Source organism: Bombina bombina, chromosome 1 (assembly GCF_027579735.1).
Source record: "Bombina bombina isolate aBomBom1 chromosome 1, aBomBom1.pri, whole genome shotgun sequence".
NCBI classification, from domain to species: domain Eukaryota; kingdom Metazoa; phylum Chordata; class Amphibia; order Anura; family Bombinatoridae; genus Bombina; species Bombina bombina.
In genome coordinates this window covers 506971683-506991697 of record NC_069499.1, presented here as the reverse complement: position 1 = coordinate 506991697, position 20015 = coordinate 506971683, and the positions used below count along the sequence as shown (strand labels likewise).

At 35.8% G+C, this 20015-nt stretch overlaps 1 protein-coding gene across 1 annotated transcript in view; it reads right to left on the bottom strand.

Annotated features, from left to right (window-relative positions):
* Window positions 1–1761: 1761 nt before the first annotated feature.
* Window positions 1762–20015, bottom strand: part of STAT1 (signal transducer and activator of transcription 1) — a 145730-nt gene continuing 127476 nt past the window's right edge. The window contains exons 22-24 of the mRNA XM_053698593.1: window positions 17499–17574; window positions 17279–17381; window positions 1762–14816 (exon numbers count right to left, since the gene is read on the bottom strand). Coding sequence (XP_053554568.1) covers window positions 14802–14816; window positions 17279–17381; window positions 17499–17574 — 194 coding nt within the window. The 3' untranslated portion in view covers window positions 1762–14801. The remainder of the gene's footprint in view (window positions 14817–17278; window positions 17382–17498; window positions 17575–20015) is intronic.

The following is a 20015-nucleotide window of genomic DNA, read 5'->3' as shown; positions in this document are numbered from 1 at the left end:
TTTTGATAATTTCGTTTTTTTATTTTTGTAATTTAGTAAATTGTATTTTATTATTTTAATTTATTTCATTTTATTGTAAGGTTAGTTTTTAGTGTAAGGCAGGTTAGATTTTTTTAACAGGTAACTTTGTATTTATTTTAACTAGCTAGTTAGCAAATAGTTAATAGATATTTACTAACTAGTCTACCTAGTTAAAATAAATACAAACTTACCTGTGAAATAAAAATAAAACCTAAGATAGCTACAATATTACTATTAGTTATATTGTACCTAGCTTAGGTTTTATTTTACACGTAAGTTTGTAATTAGTTTTAAATAGGAATTATTTAGTTAATAATTGTAAGGTTTATTTAGATTTATTTTAATTATATTTAAGTTAGGGGGTGTTAGGCTTAGGTTACGTTAGGGTTAGACTTAGGGTTAAGTTAGGGTTAGGAGTTAATATATTTATGTAGAGTTAGTGATGTGGGAGGTCAGAGGTTTAGGGTTTAATAATTTATTTAAGTATATTTTGTTGTGGGGGGCTTGCGGTTTAGTGGTTAACAGGTTTATTATAGCGGCGGTGTGGGAAGACGGCAGATTAGGGGTTAATAATCTTTAAATAGTGTTTGCGATGCAGGAGGGCAGCAGATTAGGGGTTAATAGGTTTATTATAGTGGCGACGATGTCGGAAAGCGGCAGAATAGGGGTTAATACATTTTTTTAAGTGGTGGCGATGTCCGGAGCGGCAGATTAGGGGTTAATAATTTTATTTTAGTGTTTGCGATGCGGGAGGGCCTCGGTTTAGGGGTTAATAATTTTATTTTAGTGTTTGCGATGCGGGAGGGCCTAGGGTTAGGGGTTAATAGGTAGTTTATGGGTGTTAGTGTACTTTTTAACACTTTAGTTATGAGTTTTATGCTACAGCTTTGTAACGTAAAACTCATAACTACTGACTTTAGATGGCGGTACGGATTATGTCAGTATAGGGTGTACCACTCACTTTTTGGCCTCCCAGGCAAACTAATAATACCGGCACTATGGGAGTTCCATTGAAAAAGGACTTTTTTAAAAGTGCGGTACTGACATTGCGTGACAGGCTGAAAGGTGTGCGGTACACCTATACCTACAAGACTTGTAATAGCAGCGTTAGGGAAAAGCAGCGTTATGAGCCATAACACTGCTTTTTCAATCATAAAGCCAAACTCGTAATCTAGCTGCTAGTGACCAAAAAGTCAATAATAAAAAAAAAGTCACATTTTCAAAGAGACATTCCTATTATTCTAGTGTTTAAAGACTTGACCTATATAAGTCTGTAAGTACAGCCCATTTATAATTAGATTGTAAGTTCTAAGGGACTGGGGTTCCATATCCTTTGTGCTCTTTTTGTTGTTTCACATGAAAGGGACAGTCTATCAGAATTTTTATTGTTTAAAAAGATAGATAATCCCTTTTTTTTACCCATTCCCCAGTTTTGCATAACCAACAAGGTTATATTATTTTTCTCTTTACCTCTGTGATTACCTTGTATCTCAGTTCCTGCAGACTGCCTCCTTATTTCAGTTCTTTTTACAAACTTGCACCTAGGTTTAGCTTTCAACAAAAAATTCCAAGAGAACAAAGCAAATTTGATGCTAAAAGTAAAATTGTTTACAATTGCATGTCCTATCTGAATCATGAAAGTTTACTTTTGACTAGACCCTTTAACATATGCTTTGTATTCATACTGTTAAATGTAAAGTACTATGCACACAGACAGAATTATACAAACAAACAAACAAATGCTTTAAAATAATATTATTTATTACACAAACAAGAAACAACCATGTCTAGCAGAAACACTAATATAGCAGTAAGAACAATTTACATCTATACATTTTGTTCTTGCATTTTTCACATTCTTGTTTAACACAAATCTAATGTCATTAAAATACATTCTAGTTCTCTTAACACTTTGACTAAAGGATCACTATGTATAGTGGTACCGTTTTAAGTAGTTAAGATATGTAATTACAGAATTAAGGCCTTTTTATGTCCTGTAAAAAAACCAAACATATTTTGCTAAAAAAATAAACTAATGCTATGCAATTAATTGCGTTTACACATGTTATATATGAGAAAGAGATGAATTAACCAAACATTTTAAAGAAAAGCAAAGTAAAAAATAAAGGTTTAAGATTCAAGTAGAGTATATAATGTTAAACATCTTTCCAATTAATTTGTATCATCTAAATGTGTTTAATAATCTTTATTCTCTAGGATTGTTAAAAACATACCTAGGTATGCTTGGAGCAGCAATGTACCAAATATTTTAATCTCTCTCTCTCTCTGTAGTGCATTGCTGTTCCTGCGCCTGCCTATGCTTACTCTTCAAAAAAGGATACCAAAAGATCAAATAAAATTAGATAATAGAACTAAATTGGAAAATTGATTAAAATGACATGCTCTGTCTAAATCAAGTTTTAGACTTGACTGTCTTTTTAATATAATAAAATCAAGTATTCCTTGCTGTTGGGTAATTCCTTTAGTAAAAAATATTTTTGCTTTACCCTCCCACAAATGATCAGATCAGATTTAAGGCTGTATGCTGTCATTTGGATCTTTGGTTTATCCGATTATTACTCAGTTCTGAAATACAAGAGGAGGAGAATAAGACATGTACCTTAAAGGGACAGTTTACTCAAAATATGTATCCCCTTCAAATTGTTCCCAATGATCCACTTTACCTGCTGGAGTGTATTACATTGTTTATTAGTATTTCCATTACCCTTATTTTGGCATTTGAAATAGTTTATGTAGCCTGTGGTATCCCCAACCATCCTGAAAGTTTTTGGCCACAAGGCCAATCTGTATTAACACAGCCAGTAGAAGAAATTACACTCCCAGTGGGTTATAGAAGAGATAAGGTAATAAAATGTTAATTTCCATTGTTCTCTCCAAGTATTGATGATTGGTTTATGGACAGATATAAGATAAATAAGCAGGTATATGTACACAATGTGATAAAGTAATGAGATCTGATTATACCTACAAGCTCAACCCATTTTTTTAGATTGTGGCTTCAAAACACAAAATCAGCCAATTCATATACACAAATAAGCCTTAAAAAAGTAAATTTCATACATTTTATACTCTGCAGCTGGTAAAAAAAAAGTAATTGGCAACACATTAAGGGAAAAACAATTTTATAGTATACTGTCCTTTTAAAGGTTCATGAATGTTTTAGATCAAGTTATCCAAGTACAAACATAGAAGAAAAACCCCACAAACACACATTATATATATGTATATTTATATTAGCAACAAGAAGTTCTGCCTAGTAGAAGGCAACTGCCAACCCCAAAAAACATAATTTATGTAAGAACTTACCTGATAAATTCATTTCTTTCATATTAGCAAGAGTCCATGAGCTAGTGACGTATGGGATATACATTCCTGCCAGGAGGGGCAAAGTTTCCCAAACCTCAAAATGCCTATAAATACACCCCTCACCACACCCACAATTCAGTTTAATGTATAGCCAAGAAGTGGGGTGACAAGAAAAAAGTGCGAAAGCATAAAAAATAAGGAATTGGAATAATTGTGCTTTATACAAAAAAAAAAAATCATAACCACCACAAAAAAGGGTGGGCCTCATGGACTCTTGCTAATATGAAAGAAATGAATTTATCAGGTAAGTTCTTACATAAATTATGTTTTCTTTCATGTAATTAGCAAGAGTCCATGAGCTAGTGACGTATGGGATAATGACTACCCAAGATGTGGATCTTCCACGCAAGAGTCACTTGAGAGGGAGGGATAAAATAAAGACAGCCAATTCCGCTGAAAAAAATCCACACCCAAAATAAAGTTTAAATCTTATAATGAAAAAAACTGAAATTATAAGCAGAAGAATCAAACTGAAACAGCTGCCTGAAGTACTTTTCTACCAAAAACTGCTTCAGAAGAAGAAAACACATCAAAATGGTAGAATTTAGTAAAAGTATGCAAAGAAGACCAAGTGGCTGCTTTGCAAATCTGATCAACTGAAGCTTCATTCCTAAACGCCCAGGAAGTAGAAACTGACCTAGTAGAATGAGCTGTAATCCTTTGAGGCGGAGTTTTACCTGACTCGACATAGGCATGATGAAACAAAGATTTTAACCAAGATGCCAAAGAAATGGCAGAAGCCTTCTGACCTTTCCTAGAACCGGAAAAGATAACAAATAGACTAGAAGTCTTTCGGAAATCCTTAGTAGCTTCAACATAATATTTCAAAGCTCTAACTACATCCAAAGAATGCAACGACTTTTCCTTAGAATTCTTAGGATTAGGACACAATGAAGGAACCACAATTTCTCTACTAATGTTGTTAGAATTCACAACCTTAGGTAAAAATTTAAAAGAAGTTCGCAACACCGCCTTATCCTGATGAAAAATCAGAAAAGGAGACTCACAAGAAAGAGCAGATAATTCAGAAACTCTTCTAGCAGAAGAGATGGCCAAAAGAAACAAAACTTTCCAAGAAAGTAATTTAATGTCCAGCGAATGCATAGGTTCAAACGGAGGAGCTTGAAGAGCCCCCAGAGCCAAATTCAAACTCCAAGGAGGAGAAATTGACTTAATAACAGGTTTTATACGAGCCAAAGCTTGTACAAACAATGAATATCAGGAAGACTAGCAATCTTTCTGTGAAAAAGAACAGAAAGAGCAGAGATTTGAATTTTCAAGGAACTTGCAGACAAACCTTATCCAAACCACCCTGAAGAAACTGTAAAATTCTAGGAATTCTAAAAGAATGCCAAGAAAAAATGATGAGAAAAACACCAAGAAATGTAAATCTTCCAGACTCGATAATATATCTTCCTAGATACAGTTTTACGAGCCTGTAACATAGTATTAATCACAGAGTCAGAGAAACCTCTATGACTGAGAATCAAGTGTTCAATCTCCATACCTTCAAATTTAAGGATTTGAGAAACCTGATGGAAAAAGGACCTTGCGATAGAAGGTCTGGTCTTAACGGAAGAGTCCACGGTTGGCAAGTGGCCATCCGGACAAGATCCGCATACCAAAACCTGAGAGGCCATGCTGGAGCCATCAGCAGAATAAACGAACGCTCCTTTAGAATCTTGGAAAAAGAACTAGAGGCGGAAAGATATAAGCAGGATGATACTTCCAAGGAAGTGACAATGCATCCACTGCTTCCGCCTGAGGATCCCTGGATCTGGACAGATACCTGGGAAGCTTCTTGTTTAGATGAGAAGCCATCAGATCTATTTCTGGAAGTCCCCATATTTGAACAATCTGAAGAAATACCTCTGGGTGAAGAAACCATTCGCCCGGATGTAGCGTTTGGCGACTGAGATAATCCGCTTCCCAATTGTCTATACCTGGGATATGAACCGCAGAAATTAGACAGGAGCTGGATTCCGCCCATACAAGTATTTGAGAGACTTCTTTCATAGTCAGAGGACTGTGAGTTCCTCCTTGATGATTGACATATGCCACAGTTGTGACATTGTCCGTCTGGAAACAAATGAACGACTCTCTCTTTAGAAGAGGCCACGACTGAAGAGCTCTGAAAATTGCACAGAGTTCCAAAATGTTGATTGGTAATCTCGCCTCCTGAGATTCCCAAACCCCTTGTGTTGTCATAAACCCCCATACAGCTCCCCAACCTGTCAGACTTGCATCTGTTGAGATCACAGTCTAGGTTGGAAGAACAAAAGAAGCCCCCTGAACTAAACGATGGCGGTCTGTCCACCACGTCAGAGAGTGCCGAACAATCGGTTTTAAAGATATTAATTGAGATATCTTTGTATAATCCCTGCACCACTGGTTCAGCATACAGAGCTGAAGAGGTCGCATGTGAAAACGAGCAAAGGGGATCGCGTCCAATGCAGCAGTCATAAGACTTAGAATTTCCATGCATAAGGCTACCGAAGGGAAAGATTGAGACTGAAGGTTTCGACAAGCTGAAACCAATTTCAGACGCCTCTTGTCCGTCAGAGACAGAATCAAGGACACTGAATCTATCAGGAAACCTAAAAAGGTTACCCTTGTCTGAGGAATCAAACAAACTTTTTGGTAAATTGATCCTCCAACCATGTTCTTGAAGAAACAACACTTATAAAAGACTGGAAAGGTTCTTTCTAGTGAAAATGAGCAAAGGGAATTGAATCCAATGCTGTGGCCATAAGACCTAAAACTTCTATGAATATATAGCAACTGAAGGAAATAATAGAGACTAAAGGAACCGATAGACGGAACCCAATAAAATTATCCCTTGTCTGATAGAGACAAGGACAGTGACACAAACTATCTGGAAACCTAAAAAAGGTGACCCTTGTGTGAGGAATCAAGAACTTTTGAAAAAAAGATCCTCTAACTATGTCCTGAAGAGCAAGTAAATCATATGAGATTCCGCATCCTCAGAAAATAATTTGAATGAAAACAGAAAAATGAAAATATGCATTTATTGTATCTAATGAAAACAAATAATGCTATCAATGACCATAAAAAGGCAAAATAGTTTGAATAAAACTCCAAAACCCAGTTCCTCAAAAGGAACTGGAAGAAATACCCCAGAAGATTCCAGGTCTGAGCAGCGCTTGAACCCCATGGGTGCCCAGCCATGCTTCAACAGTACCCAAAATATATAGGACAGAAACACAGTTAAAGAAAGTGTTAGCCTTACTGGAATAAAATCAAAGAAATTTGGACAAAATAAATTTCAAAGAAGCCTTAACCTGCCCCTTACCAGCCAAGCTGGAATACGGCACGTACATCGCAATATTAGGGAGCTGATTTCGAACTCCAATTATAGACATGTTACTTGGGAAAGAACTCAGGAATTCGTTCCTTAATAAGAACAACCAAACCAGTATAAGCTTAAAGTTTTAGTCTTAGAACTCAATCTTGAAGCCCAGAGTAACAGTTAAGAATTGAATCCAATTATAAAACAAATAATTGATTATCTTAGAACAAAAGAAATATGGATTTATTTATTTTTTATTTATTTTTTTAAAAATCACAAAATTCTTCTAGCTAAAAAAGCTAAAGACATAGATTAACCCTCATTTGCGAAAATATTCAATAAAATGAAGACACAAATGAAATTATTAGCATGATAGTCCAATTTAAAGGACCAGCCAATACAGTGGACTTGCATAATCAATAAATGCAAAACAACAAGACAAATGCAACAGCACCTAGTCTAGTAAATGTTGTCCCTTTAACAATGCTAAAATAAATCATAATCTGATACTTGATCTTAAAGTAAACAGAGAAAATGAAGCAATTGCAATATCCAAATAAATCACAGGACCAAGAAAAGTACCTGAAACTAAATAATTTTCCATAAATAAGATACAACTATCTAAAGGAAAATAAATACTATTTTGCTATAGAAACAATAGCATAATTAGTAGAATTAGAGATAGCCCCAATAAATTGGAGAACCCTCCAAATTGAGTTTAACTGCTGGCAAAGAATATAGTTTAAAACCTTTGAAGAGGAAAGAAAAGAAAATTCTCAGCCTATTCCATTCCCTAGTATGGGGAATTGGAAAGAAAACCTCTGAAAACACAGAAGAAATAAATAGGCAGAAATAATGTCAGCTAGTCTTAAAGAACTAGTTGCCTTAATATCCAAAATAATCAACACCTTTTCAACAAAGAACAAATGTACTTTAATAATAGAAAAATAATAAAAAAAGTAGATTTGTTAGTGTCAATATCTGATGAAGAAAATTTCTGAAAGAGAAAAAAACATCATCAGAGAAGGATAAATCAGTATGTTGTTGGTCACTTGAAACTTCAATAATTAAAAAAGAAGTGAAAAAAGACCTAAAAATTTTATTAGAAGGCACGAAGTCAGACAAAGCCTTTAAAATAGAATCAGAAAAATATTTCTTATAAATCTTCTAAATATTTCTTGTAAGAAAGGAAATATATAAAGCATAAATACTAATGGATTCCGCATGTAAAAGTATAACATAATAACTTATTACAAACCATAGCTAAAGATAAACATTTATAACATTTAAAATAAATGAACTTAGCTTTGGTAGAACTGAAACTCAGTTAAGCGTTTTTCCAGAAGTGGCTTCTGATTCAGAGTCAATCTGAGACATCTTGCAATATGTAATAGAAAAAACAACATATAAAGCAAAATTGATCAAATTCCTTAAATGACAGTTTCAGGAATGGGAAAAAAATGCCAATGAACAAGCTTCTAGCAACCAGAAGCAATAAATAATGAGACTTAAATATTGTGGAGACAACAATGACGCTCAAATTTTTTAGCGCCAAAAAAGCCGCCCACATTATTTGGCGCCTAAATGCTTTTGGCGCCAAAAATGGCACTACATCCGGTAACGCCGACATTTTTTGGCGCAAAAACGTCAAAAAAAAATGACGCAACTTCCGGCGACATGTATGACGCCGGAAATGAGAAAATTTTTGCGCCAAGAATGACGCAATAAAATGAAGCATTTTCAGCCCCCGCGAGCCTAACAGCCCACAGGGAAAAAAGTCAAATTTTAAGGTAAGAAAAAATTTAATTATTCATATGCATTATCCCAAATATGAAACTGACTGTCTGAAAATAAGGAACGTTGAACATCCTGAATCAAGGCAAATAAATGTTTAAACACATATATTTAGAACTTTATATAAAAGTGCCCAACCATAGCTTAGAGTGTCACAGAAAATAAGACTTACTTACCCCAGGACACTCATCTACATGTAGTAGAAAGCCAAACCAGTACTGAAACGAGAATCAGTAGAGGTAATGGTATATATAAGAGTATATCGTCGATCTGAAAAGGGAGGTAAGAGATGAATCTTTACGACCGATAACAGAGAACCTATGAAATAGACCCCGTAGAAGGAGATAATTGAATTCAAATAGGCAATACTCTCTTCACATCCCTCTGACATTCACTGCACACTGAGAGGAAAACCGGGCTCCAACCTGCTGCGGAGCGCATATCAACGTAGAATCTAGCACAAACTTACTTCACCACCTCCACAGGAGGCAAAGTTTGTAAAACTGATTTGTGGGTGTGGTGAGGGGTGTATTTATAGGCATTTTGAGGTTTGGGAAACTTTGCCCCTCCTGGTAGGAATGTATATCCCATACGTCACTAGCTCATGGACTCTTGCTAATTACATGAAAGAAATGATTTCTCACGGAGACTGAAGTTGTCATGGGATACTGGAGTGTAAACAGTCACTATGCCCAAGGCCTATCAATTGACTGTTTTCATTATTAGAGAAGTGTCTTTTTGCAGCTCTTCAACAAGCATTTGTAAAATGTATTACAGAACGTTTTAACTTGATGTTATCACAGGTAAATACAAATTACAAAAGTTTAAACTCAAATGCCTACTTTAATATATTTTATAACATGCTTGTTTAAAGGGACAGTCTAGTCAAAATTAAACTTTCATTATTCAAAAAGGGAATGCAATTTTAAACAACTTTTCAGTGTACTTTTATGATAACATTTTCTTTGTTCTCTTGTTATTCTTTGTTGAAAGCTAAACCTAGGTAGGCTCATATGCTCATTTCTAATCCCTTAAAGGCCGCCTCTAATCTGAGTGCATATTGAGTTTTTTTACAGCTACACAGCGTTAGTTCATGTGTGCCATATAGATAACATTGTGCTCACTCCTGTGGAGTTATTTATGAGTCAACACTCACTAAAATGCAAGTCTGTATGAAGCACTTGGATAAAAGGGGGCAGTCCGCAGAGGCTTAGATAGAAGGTAATCACAGAGGTGAAACAATATTAATATAACTGTTGGTTATGCAAAACTGGTGAATGGGTAGTAAAGGGATTATTTTTAAACAATACAAATTCTGAAGTAGTCTGTCCCTTTAAATCATAGGCATTGCTATGCACTGTGACAGCTTGAATGAAGCTACTGTGTATGCACTGCAGCTTCATAACAAAGAGCGAGCTATGGAACAAAGCTTAGGTGATCTGTCACCTTCCAATTGGTGAAACCGCTTGCTTTACATTTAAATGGATAGGAAAGTCAACCCTGAAGTTGCATGATAGAGCAGGTAACATTATTTTTATTTTCAAATGTACTTTATTTTTTTGGTATCTGTTGATGCAAAAGAATATGTACATATCCTACACTGCTGGGATCTAGCTGGTGATTGGTACCTGCACACATTTATCTTTTATGATTGGCTCACTAAATGTGTTCAGCTAGATCCCAGTATTGCATTGCTGCTCCTTCCGCAAAGGATAACAAGATAATAAAGCACGTTTGATAATCAAGTAATTAAAGTAAATTGGAAAGTTGTTTAAAATGATATGTTCTATCAGAATCATTAAAGAAAAATTGGGGGTTTCATGACCTGTTAAATTATAAACAGCTGCAATAGGGGCAGCATTTGCCACTAGCTGGATACTACTGTTAAAGGTAATATAAGAAAAATAAAGACAGATTTCACAACTCAACATTGTTATTGTCAATAATTGCCCATCGGATCTGCATTACTTCAAAAATGTTCTTAATATTGGATGTCCCTTTGGCCAATAAAAATAGAAATAAGAAATTGCATGGTTGAGTGTTTTTTTTATGTTATTTTTTTGCTTCACTGTGATAATTTCCTCGGTAGCTGGAGTATAAATTGCTCATAAAATCAGATCATTTGCTTATGACTCCTAAATACTTGATTATTCTCTCTTTATATACACACATGCCAAAAATATTGTCCAGTGCTAATTTCTCAATATTTTTTCTGCTGACTCCTGCTATAGATTAAAATATTTTTTGTTGCTGAGAAGATATAAACACAAGAACAATTATTGTACTAAATAGCATTTGGTAATAATGTTTGTTTGATTAAAATGCTAACTTTAATTAACAATTGACTAATGTATTGGATACAAGCTGTTTGAAGATATTCATTAAAACTACTAATGCATTAACGGGTGGTAGATTTTTATTTCCTATCTCTTATTTATTCATGCAAAATAAAGCAGTAATGATTATGATTTTTTTTATTGTATGTAAATCTGCTGTCAGAAAAAATATATAGAATACATAAGATACTATTATATTTTTGTTTTCCAAATATGTTGCTTTTGCTTAGACGAACATATAGCTAAAACCTACAAAATGCTTAACAGCATAGTAATATTTTTATTTACAAAAGAAAAACCTCTGTCCTCACAAAATTCTGCTAAATGCTAATAATATTTCAAGTGGTACATAAAAAGTGCATTGTTAGATATTTGAAAAGTATTTTATGAGAAAAGAAACATGCAGGGATTTATATTCCTATGTTATTACAATACCATAACTGTTGCAGAATTAGGTATTATGTTTTTTTGTTCAGCGAAGTGCATACTAAAAGACCAAAGCAATATCAGAACTCTGACCTATGTGAAAGCCAAAATGTCTCCTTGGCACATCATGAAGGTTAGTAATAGGAATTACAAGTAAATGTCATTTGGCTATTGACGACATATGGGGATATTTATCAAGCGCTGTATGGAGCTTGATGCCCCTTATTTCCAGCGAACCTTCAGGCTCGCTGGAAACAGAAGTTATGAAGCAGCGGTGTAAAGATCGCTGCTCCATAACTTGTCCGCCTGCTCTGAGGCCGTGGAAAGAAATCAACCCGATCGAATACGATCGGGTTGATTAACACCCCCTGCGCAAATCTGCAGGGGGCGGCACTGCACCAGCAGTTCACAAGAACTGCTTGTGCAATGATAAATGCCGACAGCGTATGCTGTCGGCATTTATCGATGTGCGGCCGACATAATAGGCTACTTCGTATCATGTCCGCTCGTACATTGTTAAATATGCCCCATAATATGAAAAGTGATCTCACACTAACACCACCTGCAACAAATCCTATTTACAGGGAAGAATGGGGCAGAGTGTCAGTGTTCTGTTGGAAAAGCCAGAGCTCTGTACTAATTTTAAAGCAATTCTCCTGGCACACAATTCAAAATGTAGTAAAACTATTTCACTTTATCCTATGGTTGCTCACAATGCTGCCCTGTAGAGCTGTTATGTGACCCTTTACTTTTCCATACTTTATTTGTGTCTAAACTATGACCGCATTCTGCTGTGCCTTATGGGATAACAACATTAAGTTCAGTGCCTATAGTGTACTTTGGTTCACCATCTGACTATTATAGCTCTACCCCCCACAATTTACAACACACAGCTCAAGAGGGGCAATCGGACCTCATCTGTACAGTGGAGATCTTGTGGTAGAGATATCTCCTCCTTTAAGTTCCTGTCCTCTATGGGGTAACTTTCTGTATGTGTTTGTGACACACGCAAGCAAATGTGCAAGATTTGTGTGAGATAGATGATGCTACATCTCAAGTCTATGGATACAGAATCATATATTTTGCTTTGATTAACAAAATTTCTAAAAATATATTTTCAGACCAAAACTTTAAAAAAAAAAAAAAAAAATAGATCATCCAAATGCAGCTTCCCTTTTAAAACAATTATAAACCCAAGTGTTTATCTTAAATAAAATTCTAAAATGAATAAAGCGTAGATCTGCTAGGCTACGTTAGTTCATTTTCCACTAAAAGTCACAGAACATATGCACTTGTCAAGGCAATACCAAATAAATCATTAAAAACAAAAGCTTTTCATTCATACTTTTTTTTACCCATGTGAAGCCTCTGTTCTATCATAGTTTTTTCAAAACCCTTTAACCAGTATTTTTAATAATATATTAAACTGTAAACAGTACTGTTAAACAGGAAGGGTGTGAAATGATGATTTCCAACACAGTCAGGAAAGAGCTTAATTTCACATCAAGTAACAAAACGTAACTGCAAAAATAGGATACAAGCGGTATTAACCATTTCCTTCCTTTACAACACCCTAACCCATGTGCTACATGTTGGGAAATAAAACCACTAAGCAGTAAGTTTTACCACAAATCCAGGAGAATGGGGAAAAGGGAAGGTTATTTTATAATCAAAGCTTAGATAAAACCTTATTTTCTCCAACCCCTGTCAATTATATGCCTATATCAGACCGATAGCCCATGTTAGCTGTATACCCGCATAAGTCCTCAGATCACACTAATAGCCTTGAAGCCCCTTAACTATAGCTGAACATCAGAACTCAGATTAGATCCAATTAGTTCAGTGACCCTTTTTTCATATTCCCCTAGACGTGCAGTTAAAATATCTTACTATGGCTGCTTTTAAATATTAGATACCTTGCAACCCTAATCTCAAGTATGTCTTAAAGGGACATTGAGCACTAAATACGTTTTATAAGCATAGCATTGAGGTTATTCCCCGCCTCCCTCCAGTCATGGGTGCTGCCATGTCGAAATCTATTTTTCCCTACTTTCCAATGCTGACCTGTATAAATATATCACAGATACTTTAGCACATAGTAGAGAAAATGAGACAATTAAAAATAAAATAAATACAACTAAAGAAATTGCAACAAGCTCACACTGACTGTTGCTGACAGACTGACTACTGATGGAGAGACAGTCTGATTGGTAGAGAGATGGACAGACAGTCAGACAAGATTATAATGACTGGTACCATACAATCTTGTCAATGCTCTAGGGTTTCCGTAAGACACATATCAACAACCCAGTGTGATAATCTTTTTATATTTAAGGGGCTCAATTATTATATATGCATAGCATATGTCACCAATTATTCCCTGCATGCAAAGTAAAGATTTTACAAGTATTTAACCTGACATTTTGAGTTACTAAACTGATCAAGTTAATAAATCAAGGTTCCACCTCCTGTAGTATGCACTTCAACCAATCATGAGAATTGGGGAAAAAAACTATTTCAGAGTTTAATTACAGGAAAACGTAACAAAATAATGCAGAAACATTTTGTGGGGAATTTAAGTTGCCCCCTTCCTGGTCAGGTTTGAAAGTCTCAATACCAAATTTGAACTTTTAAAGGACCCTTAAATAAAGTAGAATTGCATAATAAAAGCCAATGCAATAACACATACTATGAATTTTAAAGAAGTAGATTATTCACTAGTTGTTTTTTTTCCTGAGTAATGTCATAGTTTCTTCCATTTTCCCCTCTCCATGTTTCATGTGACAGCCATCAGCCAATCTCAAATGCATATACATATATAAATGTTAACTCTTACACATGCTCAGTAGTATCTGGTGCCTCAGAAAGTGTGCATATAAAAAGATGGTGCACATTTTGATAATGTTCTATCTGAACCATGACCGTTTAATTTTGACTTGTTCCCTTTAAGTAAAAGGAAATGGGTAAACAATACTTTTAAAAATTTCCTACACGCTAACCATATATTGTGAAATTCAGAATAAAAGAGCTAAAACAAACTTCTAAAAATTTGTATTACTTTTTTATAGATTGTTACCTTAATTTGCTGGTTTTCCAACATCTAAGTCATATTCATGTTTGAAAGGGATTATAACTACTCCAAACTGGTGACATGTATTGTACATAAACTTATAAAACAACATTTTTTTACAATTCTATGCCACAGACTATTGGCAATATATTTCTTATATGTTTACAGGGATTTGTGTTACCAGTATTTTGTACTGATAACGTGACAGTGAAACATAAAGTATGATGCTACACAGTGCTTAGTGAGTGTAGTTGATGCCTCATTATTAACTTTATAATACAAAAAAAAAAGCTACCACAGTTTCTAGAATATGATTCAGACTTCAACTATAGATGGTCATCTTCTATATCGTGAATTCTGGACCATACAAGTACCACTACTCCAAAATATAGTTAATGAGCTATTATGTAAAACATTGTTGAGAAATCTTCCATTAAACATGAATATATAGGCATGTTCAGCAGGAGTTCATCTGTTGGGAAACAAAATACATATATCAACATTTTATATACATTCATCTTTCATATATTACAAATTAAAAAACAACCTATTCTGATTTTGTGTCTAACAGTTAATTCAACTGAGCCTTAAAGGACGTAAAAGTGCAAAAAGGAATGCGTGTGTGTTAGAGCAGTGATTGACAAACCCAGGTGTGAGGCAAAAAGGACCAGATACTCATAAAATAAAGAATATAAACAGATTGAAGACAATTTAAAAAGCTTTCTAGTTATTTTGATATTGTATGTAAAGTAGAACATTTGATTATATAACCTCTCCCCTTTCCACTCTGGAGTATGGTTTCGCTCAAATGCACAGTGATACTACCTGTAGGTTTATACTTTACAGTTGCACACTGCACCAATAAAATGTTATTAATATTGTTTAAATCACAAAAGCAGCACTCATTATGAAATAGAGATTTCACAAAGATATTCAGATGGTTTGGAAAAGACACCACTTAGGGCAAGATTTATTACAAGGCGAATGCCTCGCTCAGTTGAGCCTGCAACTGATATTTATAAACCCTCTCCACCAAACTAGAGTTGGAAAATTAAAATCATCCCAGATTCATTTGACAGGGGTGATTGACAAGCCCTGCTCTCTGGTTGTGTGAGGGTAGGGGGCAGTATTGCATTAGTGTTACCTAGTTCAATGGAACACATTCACCCCACAATCTAGGATAAGATGCAGACAGTTTCACAACCTGTGAATCCTGTCCGCTCACAAATTGAAAAATCTTGCCCTTGGTGTATCTACACAAAAAGAGTGCTAACATATTATTCAAAGGGACAGTATACTGTAAAACTGATTTCTCCTTAATGAGTTTCCAATTACTTGTTAAACCAGCTGCCGAGTATAAAATGTTTGGGAAATTGTTCCTTTATGTATAATTTTGAATATGAAATAACTGTTTCTGCTAATTAAAACCATAACCCAATAGAGTGGGCTTATTTTGTAGAGAGAGAATACATCCATATTGTATCTGTCTAATTATTAACACACAGTGCTCCTTATCTTTTTTAATTACTCTTTACTTAAAGGTCAGTACTTAAAGAGGTACTAAAATGTTAATTGTTCTGTCACAGCCCCCACTGGGAGCATTATTTTATCTAATCTTCTTGTTTACAGGGATTTTTTTGTAACCATAGCCTAAGTTCAGAAATGTTCAGTATGGGTAGGGATGCAATGGTCAAAATCCGCTATTTCAAATAAGAATAAAGGTGAAGGAGTTACATGTAAATAATTTGATCCACTCCAGTAGGTAAAATGGATAATTGGGAACACATTCAAAAGTATAAAATATTACAGTACACTGTCCTTTTAAATAGTAGTGTTTAAAGGCTTGCATGCTGATCAAGACAAAACATGTCTGGGAACAGATAAAACATGTTTTATATTAACCTTTGTTTAAAATAAAAGGCCTAACTTGATTTAACAGTTTTAAAAAGGCCAGTGAGTTAAGGTTTATTGTCTGACAGGTACTTCCTGCAATGGCTTATCAGCTAATTGTCCAATGAGCTTTAGCAAGAACTACAAAGCTGATACTGCTCTATTAGTTTCAAACTGAATACGCTTTTACCTCACTTTGTTCAGGCAAATGTACAAATGCTGCTGTTTCATATGAATGACAGAGCAAAATTTTAGTACAGGGTCCCTTTAATTATCTTTCATTAACCTTTGATCATTTTCACCTCCTGAGAATCTATAACAATAATGCTCTGACGTCAAAATTCCCCTTCAACAATAACTAAACTCCTCCCTGCTCTTGAAACTGGAGGCTCTTCTAAAAAATGTTGTAATATTTTGTAAACAATGATAGTGATTATTTCAGAACCATACTTGGCTTTATTGTCACTGATTTGATTTAATCCATATGCAATCACCTCTGCAAGTGCTTCCCCCATTTAATTTAAAAGACTGATTAACATTCTGGGGTTGATCACAATTCTTATGTAAAACGTATACAATGATTGATCTGCAAAAATGCCCATAGACTTTAATAGTGAGTTTCAGTTGTTTCTCTAAATGATTGTGATCAACTCTTATGTTAGAAAGTGATAAGGCTGCAGGAAAAAGTGAAATGCTGAAACAGAGGAAGATATGCGAGTAAAGAAGGGACGAATGAGAGAACAATGGACAGCAGCACAGTCAGGAAGACAGGAAAGGCAAAAACAAAACAAAACAAAAAGAGTTTTAAGAATTAGACAGAGAGATGATCCAGAAGAAAAGGCTGAGACAAAAGGGAAAGAAAGTGAAAAAAATCTTTTAAAATATTCTTGGGGTTTGGAAGCTGAGCAGTAGAGCAGCTTTAATCCTGAGTTTGCTTTTGTATTATGATGTAATGCGCTCTGGTAAATGTATGACTATAGATTATATACAACACTTTGCTTGTTTTGTAGGGAAAATTAGCTGGAAAGCATTTCTGATACCCACCATAGAGTCAATATCAGAAGGCCCCACTAATCTTGCCACCTCATCATACTCCTCCGGAGACATTGGCAGCAGGTTGTCCGTTGTCTGAAGTCTGGACGGATGTCTAAAAGAGCAAATTCATGTCATTTATAAGCCAAACTAAGACACTACTACTATTAATTGTTTCTGTATCATAACTGCTAATATATTTGTAAAAGTAGGACTTGTGAGTAGTACTTACACTTCAGACACTGAAATTAATTCAGTTTTGATGTATCCTGTTCCTTTAGGTCCATCAAGATCCATAGGTTCTGGTGCTTGAATAAAATGTAAAACTAGTTATAACCTAAACATAAAATTTCACAAAACCCCAAATATTATGGATTATATAGTTCACAAATATAAAGCATAAGGGTCAATAATAGCAAATTAAACAATATATACAATATTAATCACATTAATAATCTCCTTTATGTCAATGGCAGCCCCACCCCAAAAAACAAAACAACACACAGATAAACTTTCAAAACTCCAAACATATCAATATACAATGGATTAAAAGGGCATACCAGAATCATACAAATGCAATATCAAAGTTTTTTTGTTTTTGTTGACATGATCAACAATTAACTTGTCAAACAAAACTGATCACTGCTAAAAGAACAAACAAACCTTTTATGATTGAATGAAGGATCTAAGGTAAGATATCACACAATGAAAAACATAATTTATGCTTACCTGATAAATTTATTTCTCTTGTAGTGTAGTCAGTCCACGGGTCATCCATTGCTTATGGGATTATATCTCTTCCCCAACAGGAAGTTGCAAGAGGATCACCCAAGCAGAGCTGCTATATAGCTCCTCCCCTCACATGTCATATCCAGTCATTCGACCGAAACAAGACGAGAAAGGAGAAACCATAGGGTGCAGTGGTGACTGGAGTTTAATTAAAATTTAGATCTGCCTTAAAAGACAGGGCGGGCCGTGGACTGACTACACTACAAGAGAAATAAATTTATCAGGTAAGCATAAATTATGTTTTCTCTTGTTAAGTGTAGTCAGTCCACGGGTCATCCATTACTTATGGGATACCAATACCAAAGTTAAAGTACACGGATGAAGGGAGGGACAAGGCAGGAACTTTAAACGGAGGGAACCACTGCCTGAAGTACCTTTCTCCCAAAAATAGCCTCCGAAGAAGCAAAAGTGTCAAATTTGTAAAATTTTGAAAAAGTGTGAAGTGAAGACCAAGTTGCAGCCTTGCAAATCTGTTCAACAGAGGCCTCATTTTTAAAGGCCCAGGTGGAAGCCACAGCTCTAGTAGAATGAGCTGTAATTCTTTCAGGAGGCTGCTGTCCAGCAGTCTCATAGGCTAAACGTATTATGCTACAAAGCCAAAAGAAGAGAGAGGTAGCCGAAGCCTTTTGACCTCTCCTCTGTCCAGAGTAAACGACAAACAGGGAAGAAGTTTGACGAAAATCTTTAGTTGCCTGCAAATAGAACTTCAGGGCACGGACTACGTCCAGATTATGCAAAAGTCATTCCTTCTTTGAAGAAGGGTTAGGACACAATGATGGAACAACAATCTCTTGATTGATATTCCTGTTAGAAACTACCTTAGGTAAGAACCCAGGTTTAGTACGCAGAACTACCTTGTCTGAATGAAAAATCAGATAAGGAGAATCACAATGTAAGGCAGATAACTCAGAGACTCTTCGAGCCGAGGAAATAGCCATCAAAAACAGAACTTTCCAAGATAACAGCTTGATATCAATGGAATGAAGGGGTTCAAATGGAACGCCTTGCAGAACGTTAAGAACTAAGTTTAAGCTCCACGGCGGAACAACAGTCTTAAACACAGGCCTAATCCTAGCCAAAGCCTGACAAAAAGCCTGAACGTCTGGAACTTCTGCCAGATGCTTGTGTAGAAGAATAGACAGAGCAGAAATCTGTCCCTTTAACGAACTAGCGGATAAGCCCTTTTCTAAACCCTCTTGTAGAAAAGACAATATCCTAGGAATCCTAACCTTACTCCATGAGTAACTCTTGGATTCGCACCAATATAAATATTTACGCCATATCTTATGGTAAATTCTTCTGGTAACAGGTTTCCTAGCCTGTATTAAGGTATCAATAACCGACTCCGAGAAGCCACGCTTTGATAGAATCAAGCGTTCAATCTCCAGGCAGTCAGCCTCAGAGAAATTAGATTTGGATGGTTGAAAGGACCCTGAATTAGAAGGTCCTGCCTCAGAGGCAGAGACCATGGTGGACAGGACGACATGTCCACTAGGTCTGCATACCAGGTCCTGCGTGGCCACGCAGGCGCTATCAGAATCACCGATGCTCTCTCCTGTTTGATCTTGGCAATCAGTCGAGGAAGCATCGGAAATGGTGGAAACACATAAGCCATGTTGAAGACCCAAGGGGCTGTCAGGGCATCTATCAGCACCGCTTCCGGGTCCCTGGACCTGGATCCGTAACAAGGAAGCTTGGCGTTCTGGCGAGACGCCATGAGATCCAGATATGGTTTGCCCCAACGATGAATCAGTTGGGCGAAGACCTCCGGATGAAGTTCCCACTCCCCCGGATGAAAAGTCTGGCGACTTAGAAAATCCGCCTCCCAGTTCTCCCCGCCTGGGATGTAGATCGCTGACAGGTGGCAAGAGTGAGACTCTGCCCAGCGAATTATCTTTGAGACTTCCAACATCGCTAGGGAACTCCTGGTTCCCCCTTGATGGTTGATGTAAGCCACAGT